The sequence below is a fragment of the Benincasa hispida genome, unplaced genomic scaffold (assembly GCF_027475165.1).
Source record: "Benincasa hispida cultivar pf3 unplaced genomic scaffold, pf3_genome.v1.1 HicScf986, whole genome shotgun sequence".
NCBI lineage: Eukaryota > Viridiplantae > Streptophyta > Magnoliopsida > Cucurbitales > Cucurbitaceae > Benincasa > Benincasa hispida.
Window position 1 is genome coordinate 8,201 of NW_028327137.1, and position 8,962 is coordinate 17,162.

Here is an 8,962-nt window from a genome sequence, read left to right on the forward strand (position 1 = left end):
CACGATCGCTGAGCTCGGCTACACGATCGCTTAGCTTTACTACACGATCGCTGAGTAACAAAATGTTATACGATCGCCTGCCAAATGCTATACGATCGTTGAGCTCAGCCACACGATCGCTTAGCTCTGCTACAAGATCGCTGAGTAACACTAGACGATCACCCACGAAGACCCCACGATCGCTTACCCGGAACTACTAAATGCTATATGATTTGCATACTAAATTGGAGGCCTATCAAATATCCAAAATATTCCGTCAATCTCCGCTTTTTTAACCCTTTTACTTGACCTTTTTTTTGTCCAAAATCATATTACTTGACGTTTTTTTCCACATAAACGTCAATTAATTAAAAGCTACAATACAAGTGTCAAGTAATGTAGATTTTGTAGTAGTGATTTTTTATTGGTGATTCCAAGCTTTTTTTTAAGGGAACCGATGGAACCGAACCAACCCAACCCATTTTTTTTGAGTTGGTTTGGTTCGGGTTCATAATTGAACAAGGGTTAGTTTGGGTTAGAAAAATACACAAACCGAAGCATAGGGTTGGGCCTAAAATATCCCTAAACCCAACCCACGAACACCCCTGATGGGAATATTATTAGATCACCCAAGTAAATGTTATATTGTTCAAATATAACCAATATCAAAGTATAAATACTAAACATAGACAAAATAAGCATTTATATTATGTCAATATTCATAGTTACAAAGAAATTTAAAAAAAAAAGAAAAAAAACAAGAGTACAGTGCAGAACATTCATTCAAAATGAAGATAACTTAGCAAGTCACTAACATGCAAGCTCAAAATAAAGAGTAACATCATTGATAAGGGCACTAATATATAAACTATATTATATATATAATAAATATATATATATATATATATATATATATATACATAATTGTCCATGTATATCATGTTATAAAGTCTCCTATTACATAGAAGATACTACGATATTCCCACAGTTTAAGAATGAACGTCTTCTTGCAAAACCTCTATTATGAATTCATATCTTTCATCATGTGGAATATTAAAGAAATAATCAATCTGAGATTGGTCTTTAGTGATAATCTTACCCGCCCTCACCCTTTATCGAACACTTAATCCATCTACCTTTCTAATTTCACTAACTAATGAGTTTCGACGTGCTTCTCTTGTAGACTCTCGTTCAGCTACTTGTCGATAAAACATAGCAAGTTCTTGAATGTTATCATTAGCGCTTGAAAGATGACTGTTCATAACATTCTCAAGACCATTCACTACCGTCACCAATGGGTCCATACTTCTTGCTCTTTTCTTACTAGACCTATTTGATGTATGTGTACTAGTTTGTACATTTTCTGTCGCTTCACTCATTGAGGTAGGTCCATCCACTTCTTCCCCTCCAACTATTGGTGGTCAAGCACATAAAAACCATCCATTTTTCTCCAAAAAAAAAAAAAATTATTGTCCATTTCCTGCTCTACTGCTTCAAACATGTCAGCTGGACCTTCTGCATCAAGTCCATTGGCTCTATCTTTTCCAAAAATAATGGTTAACTGTTCATAGAACGAAAAAGACTTGTTTTTCAGTTCTTTTGCATTTGGATGACTCTGTGAAAACAAATATAAATCAACTTTTAATACATTTCAACAATAACATGATAACAATACACTAGTAATAAAAAAATCTATATTTACCTTTACCCATTCATCAAATATATCTTTTTCTACTTCTATACACTTTTCTTTATCATTCCATCTGAAGCCACTACAATTTGGGCCTAACATTTTAGCTATTGTGTTGTACTGCTCCTTCAACAGTTTAACTCTAGACTCTATGTGTGGTTGAGCCTTAGCATCACAATTATGAATTTTTTCAGTCATCCATTTCTCTATTTGATTGAGAAATCCTGGTTTGAAAGTACCATTATCAACCTTCCATGTGCCAATGCTAGATAACTCCAATAAGCATTCTACTAATTTTTCATCTTCTATCTTACTCCACATGTGTTTCGACCTACTCGAGCCAGTTGTAGATTGTTTGTTGACATCCATATCTATGATTCACATCACATATTAGACTATTAAAACTCAAAACTTCACATATAACATAGTATGAAAATCAAAACATACATCACATATCATAATTATGAAATAAGTAGCAATATAGTAGTTCATAATGTTTCATAAAATCTTATAACAAGGTGCATGTTTACATCATAATAATACATCCTAGTATTAATATTTAATGCCCCTCCACTCCTCAAACATCTCAATTGCTAAATTATCTCTCCAATTTGTCCATTCATTTGAACTCTCAACATGTGTTATTCGATCACTATCCATGTCAAAAGTACTTGAATGAATGTCTCCAACTTCATCTTCTTCTAACGGATCTACAGGCATTTCTTTTCTTATAAGATTATGAATGAGACAACAAGTTGTAATAATGCAACATTGAACTTTTACTGGATAATAAGATTTCCCTCGAAGAATAGCCCATCAACCTTTTAATAGCCCAAATGCTCGTTCTACTACATTTCTTGCAGATAAATGCTTCATATTAAAAAATTCAGCTGGAGTTCTTGGTTGGTATCCTTGCATCCAATCATTTAAATGATATCGTTGTCCTCTGTAAGGAGCCAAAAATCCTTCACCATTTGTATAGCCAGCATCACATAGATAGTAACAACCTAAATACACCAACTAAATACTTGAGAATGTATGTACAAAATGTTTCTAATCCAAACTACATACCAATCCTAATATCATACATATTACCTTTTGGAATCTTTAATCCATTCCTCCTAGATATAACATCTCGTAAAACTCTTGAGTCAGAAGCTGAACCTTCTCATCCAGATAAAACATAGATAAATTGCATATCTTGGGAGCAAACTCCTAAGATATTAGTAGCAACTTCATTCTTCCTGGTTCAATACCTAGGTCTATCAAGAATACCCACATTGACTTTAATATAGGTTTCATCTAGTGCACCTAGACAATTCTACATACAAGAAGACTCTAAATTAATTAAACCACCTATTAATATTTAAACATGTGTAAAACTATAAAACAAAAATTACCTTAAACCACTTCCATTTTTCATCCAAGCAGTTGGTAGGAACATGCTCAGGATGTTTAAGTAATAACTCATGTAGTCGTATCACAGAGTTCAGAACTATATTAAAATGTCTACTAATTGTTTCTCCTGAACGGGCAAAATATCGACGTATAACTCTATTTTTAACGTCATGTGCAAGGATATGTAAAAATATTGCAACCATCTCCTCAACTTCTACATGTGTCGTGCCTCTTAATTTGTCAGTTGCTTTAAGCATATGACATAATATACTAAAACATCTCCTATTCATTCATGTTGTCTCGAAACATGCTAAATCACTCCCATGTATTAGACGAAAAGAGTTTAATTGTCTAATTCGATGCCTATAGAAAGAACTTCCACTCATAATTCTGTTACGTGTTTGTCCTTTATACAACAGTATTACTACCAATAAAAAAGATGTTTTCATTGCTTGTTTTATTATCTCTAAATATGACAACAAGACAATAAGAATTTTTTGTTCAGTAGTTGAATATATGTCATTCATATCTGCATGATAAATGAAATGTTTTATCCATCATTAGTTAATTATAATAAACAATTTTTAGAAATAAATCACAATGTAGCAAATCAACTCATTCAATATATCAAAAGAGAACAAAAAAACGTGCAGAATGAATAGGATCCTAGTTACTTCAATTTGAACAATTAAGAAAAGTAAAAAAAAAAAGGTAAAATCAAACAATCCATCAAACATATTTTAAATTTCACAAAACCAAAACTCAATCGAATTAGATAAGAAATCGAACAAACTCCACCAAATAAACTAATGAAAACGATGCAATAATTATATTATGACAGCAATTGATAAAACTACAAAGGCAATTCATGGTTGCCAAAATCCTATAGTCACTCTCTTGCTTAGGAAGAAGAAAGGATATGGATGGATATGGATATGTCATATATATTATTTAGAAATTAAGAGACATGGGCATTTTTATGTCAATAAAAAGAAAGTGTGTGGATTCAAAGTTTTGACTTGAAGATTGAATTAATTGGGTGATGGTGATGATTCAGAGAGACAATAATTCACCCTATTTGATTTTTGTAGTGAAGGATAGCAATTTTGGATCATCCTGAAGTATATTAGGTGGAAGTGTTCAGAAACAAAATCAGAACGCAATTCACGAAAAAACTCAATTTACTATTGAAGTTGAGTTGTTTGATACTCCATTTAATAGTTTTTAGAGTTCAAGAATCTATTAAACACAAAATTGAAAATTAAAAAAATTCAAATAGAAAATCAAGACACTTATTAAACAAATAAACACATACATGATAGAAACTCCCTTGATTCCCCCTGCAACTTCCATACAATATTCTACTAGAAATAAAGGCAAAAGTTAAGAAGCTGTCATAGAAGTAACATGTGCATCAACGCAACACAGAGTGTTTTGTTTCATACAATTCAGGGTTCCAAAAACAGGAGAAGTTTAAAAAGATCCAAACTTAAAGTTCTGAGACTCACAAGGTTTCTTTCTTACACAACCCCATTTCACCTTTTATAGGTTTTTGGAGACTTTTGTTTATGGGTTTTTTTTTTTTTTTTCCTAATTGAAGATAATGAAAAAAATAAGAGAATGATATTAGAACAATATAATTGAAAAAAACAATTAAAAGAGAATGCCAATATCCTTGATCAAGAGAATTTGGCTTTAATGACTGAGTTTCAGAAAAAATTCCCACATTTGGAACAGAGAAAGTGGTGAGAATCATCAAAGGGTGATATGGTTTTATCTCTCTCTAGTTGGGGTGAGAAGTTCTTAGTGTTTTCTAAATATATTGAACTCTTTATTCAATATAAATGGTGAAGGATATGTAATATCATGGACATTGTCAAAGAAACAAATTAACAAACATGTTGAGTGCACTACCAAACTGCAAGAAAAACAAATTAACAAACGTGGCTATTCTACTATTGTTGTTAAAAGATAGAAAAACAAATAATGAAAACAAGTTTTCGCTTATTTCATTAGATAGATCCTAATTTGATTTTTGAATGAGAAAAAAGACATAAATGGAGATTGAAAGAATGTAAGTATCAATACGGGAGCAGAAAATCAGTTCAATACAGTAGGAGGGAAGTGCCAGCGAAACGAGAGGAAGAGAGATGACAGCAGCAATACTGAACCAGAGAGATGGCGGTAACATTAAATTGCTGGAATGAAGGAAAATGGTGATAGAAAGAGGAAGAAGAAGTGAAAACCCACACTTCTCAATTGGTATGTAATTCTTTTACTTGTATGGCTAAAAGATGTCTCGGAATTATTTTTTCCAAGATAAATAAACAAAGTACACCAACCAAACATAGGCTTTGTAAGCCTATTCCCATTCCCACCCTTTTTTCCCTCCAACCAAACAATCAATAAGAGTTCAAGACATATGTGAAGGGCAAAAGGGTAAAAATTAATTTATTCTAGATGATGACAACAATGAAAGAGATAAATGAGTTAAATTACTTGAAACATTGAGGAAGCGTTTGAGCCACTGATTTGGTTATTATAATTAGTGGGTTATGAGAGTCAGTTGATTATAACCATTATTAGCACTAAAACTAATTTTTTTTTTTTTTTTTTGAGAAATAGTAAACACTGTAGCAAATTAGAAAATATATTATGAGAGAAAAATAGTAAATATTATAGTAAAAAGAGTTTTAAAATAACATTTACTATACTAATTATAGTTTATAAACGGTGTTACACACCATTACCATATTTGGTGCCCCAAACGGTCACTAATACATAAAAACTAAGGGAATTTTTTTTTAAAAAAAATATTTTTATATCAATTTTTACTCTAAATTTCAAGTTCTTCGCATAAACCTCAAACTTAAGTTCATGTTACAATTAGAGATGTTTAAAAAATAAGGACGGGGATCGAAGTAGGGATTCTCTACGGGAAATTTGTGAAATCGGATTCTTCGTGGATAAAATTGTCGCAAATTTAATTAACTTCAAACTTAAAAGAGTATGGTAAATTTTACTCTAAATTTTGCAAAAACATAGGTACATTACTTTAGGTTAAAAAAATTAGTGAATGAATCAGCAAGGTTTACGGCATAAAGTAAAAATTGAATTTCCCCCTACAACTAATTGAACTTTCACATCTGGCTTGTAATTAATGTTAATTGTTAGAGCCATGAAATTGAGCCGCTAAAAAAGTTGTTCCCAAAGATTGAAATAAATTTTTTAGCGAAAAAATAATAAATAAATAAATCAGTATAAATTAGGCATAGTCTCACAAAGGATTTATATATAAATAAAATACTAATCTTTCTTTTTTCCCACTCGTCGTCTTCGCTAAGCTGTGTGTGTTAAAATAAAAAATCCTTTTCACTTCTCAGATTTCTTGTGAATTCAAACTTTGACTTTTTCTTTCCCTTTTATAGTTGCAGGATCTTCGACTAAATAATACACAACAAGAGGATCTTCAAAATTTAATGAAAATTCGTATTTGATGAGCCATTGCCATAAATCACAATTAGCTCTTCTCTTACACTAAGTTTTTATTTTATCATATAGTTTTCAATGTAACAGTTTCGAATCCCATGTAATTTCTACCATGGAAATTTCTTAGTATAGACTATATATATCTCTTTCACAGAAGAATATGAAAAATGTATATAAATGTAATGATATATTTAGAAATATTCGACATTATTTACGGCTGCAAAGTCGAATGAGCTCCAATTATCCCCCACTTGACAGAACTGATCCGAGACCCGCAAATAATTCGCATTGTAATTGTAAGAAAACGAGTCCAATTCTTGAAGTTGTTCTTGTATTTGATGTGATGGCCATAGTTCTTCATCAATACCCAATTCTGTTTCTAACCCAAATGGAAGATTCTCGTAATTTCCCGGGATCCCCTGTTTTTCTTCTTGCGCTTGATTTTCTTCATCGAATAGCAAATCTGAGAGACCTTCGAAGAAGATCTCGGAATTCTCCAATGGGTCAACAGATTCCGGCGAGCTGGTCAACGTCTGGGGCTCACTACTGGGAGGACTATTCAAAAATCGGGCGAAAACAGCGGCGAGATCGATATCGGAGGCATTGGAGGAGGAATCGGTGATTTGGGTAGAAGCGTCGGGTTTTGTAGGACGGGAGAGGGCGGAGGATCTTGAGGACTTGGTACGGCGGGTCTTGCGGCAGCCACCACCGACGGGGACGTTGCGGAGGGAGCCACCTTTGGTCCAGTAGCGGCGGCAGGATTTACAGAAGTATCTGGGTTGGGAGAGGCTGTAGTTGTTGTAATAACAGAATTTGGTGTTGGGGGAGGCGCAGCGGGGGCAATTTGGGGGTGTTTCGAGATGGGGTTTCCATTTGCGTTCGAGATGGGAGGGGAATGGCGGCGGAGGAGGAGGAGGGAGATGCGACGGCGCGTGGGAGAGTTGGTGGTGGTCTGACATTGGTGGAGAGAACATTGATGAGAAAGAGAAACAGAGAGAAGAGGGGGGATGTGAAGAAGATGGAGGAGAAGAAGGGAATTATGTAGAGTGAAGAGAAACGTGGGCGGTTGGAGAGTCGTTAGGACCAAGGAAGGGTGTGAGCGTGTGTATGGAATTTTAAAACAATATTATTAAATGATGATATTGAATACAATGAAAAAAATATATATATTGAAGTCAAAAGTAAGTCACCTTTAAACCAACCGTATTTAATATGGTTTTCTTTGTAAAAAGTTAAAGGTTAAAAGTTTGATCTCTACCCTAACCTTATAATAGAAGAAGTTTCCAGTTTTAAACTATAAACAATTTCAAGAATCAAAAAATCGAGCCCCTAGAGAAGAGCAATATTTATGTGCATTTTGCATCTGAAGATGCACTAATCTTTATATTGTTGATATAGGTTAGAGACTTGTCAACCTTACATTGTTGATATGGATGTATTCCTTTACATTGCCTAGCCTCGCAATTATCCAACAAAAATTTGTCTACTTAATCATTATCCTATTTTCTTTATGTATAGCAAAAAGGGATGCATGAGATTAAACAAAATTTAAAAAAAAAAAAAATTATAATTGAACCATTTAAAAAGATGCACAAAAATAAGTGGATAGTTACAAAATGCATGGAAGTATTATTACTATTATTATTCCAGATAATATGAGAGCAATGTGAGGTTCATGAATATAAGAGGCGGAATGGCCGTGGCATGAAGGTCCCACGTGGCTTATTTTCATTCGGTGCAGTATATTATTGAAAGTGATTGATGTTTGATTAGTCAAGCCTCACTTGGTAGTCGTTGAAAATTTGTGCACAAAATTACTCTTCCATTCTCGGCCCTCTAAATCATCTAAACCACCTGGTTTCAAATAATTTTCATCATAATTCTTATTATTTTATTTTATTTTCCCAACAATGAATGCAAGTTTGAACAATAAGAGTAAGTCTTTTATCATTATAGAAAGTCTTGGAAATGAAATTAGTTTGTCATGTAAATATTATCTAATTTAAATGATGCAACTTAAAAAAGTCTCGTTATAAATAAAATATATTTCTAATTAATACTCCAACTTAAATTAGGGAACATAAATATAATTATTCTTCTTTTTTTTTTTATTTGCACTTGTTGCATCAGTTCTAATTAATACAACTAATTTTTGGTGTCTTAATGAAATATTATTGGATCCTTATGCATCATATAAAATGTTACTATTTGAAATTGAATTTTGATTGGACAATATATCAATATAAGTCACAGATCAATTAAATGAGTTCATAAATTACACCAACCATGATCAAATATTATATATATAAATCAATTTTTGTAAGTCCACAAATTTTTTATTAAGTTCATTAGTTATGTAGCTTTGATATTCTTCATAGTTTGTAACTTTGTAGAGTGAGGAACATT

The 8,962-nt window shown here is 32.6% G+C and overlaps 2 protein-coding genes across 2 annotated transcripts; both read right to left on the reverse strand.

Moving 5' to 3' along the window:
* Nucleotides 1-1,091: 1,091 nt before the first annotated feature.
* On the reverse strand, nucleotides 1,092-3,453 carry LOC150029718 (uncharacterized). The gene is made up of 6 exons (XM_090310423.1): nucleotides 3,070-3,453; nucleotides 2,765-2,990; nucleotides 2,233-2,676; nucleotides 1,682-2,040; nucleotides 1,492-1,594; nucleotides 1,092-1,390 (listed from the first exon to the last, which is right to left on the reverse strand). The coding sequence occupies exons 3-6, from the start codon at nucleotides 2,387-2,389 to the stop codon at nucleotides 1,092-1,094; spliced, it is 918 nt and encodes a 305-aa protein (XP_090166549.1). The 5' UTR covers nucleotides 2,390-2,676; nucleotides 2,765-2,990; nucleotides 3,070-3,453.
* A 3,082-nt stretch (nucleotides 3,454-6,535) lies between these two features.
* Nucleotides 6,536-7,644, reverse strand: LOC120076407 (dof zinc finger protein DOF1.2-like). Its single transcript, XM_039030224.2, has one exon. The coding sequence runs from the start codon at nucleotides 7,528-7,530 to the stop codon at nucleotides 6,748-6,750; it is 783 nt and encodes a 260-aa protein (XP_038886152.1). The 5' UTR covers nucleotides 7,531-7,644; the 3' UTR covers nucleotides 6,536-6,747.
* Between the last annotated feature and the right edge of the window lie 1,318 nt (nucleotides 7,645-8,962).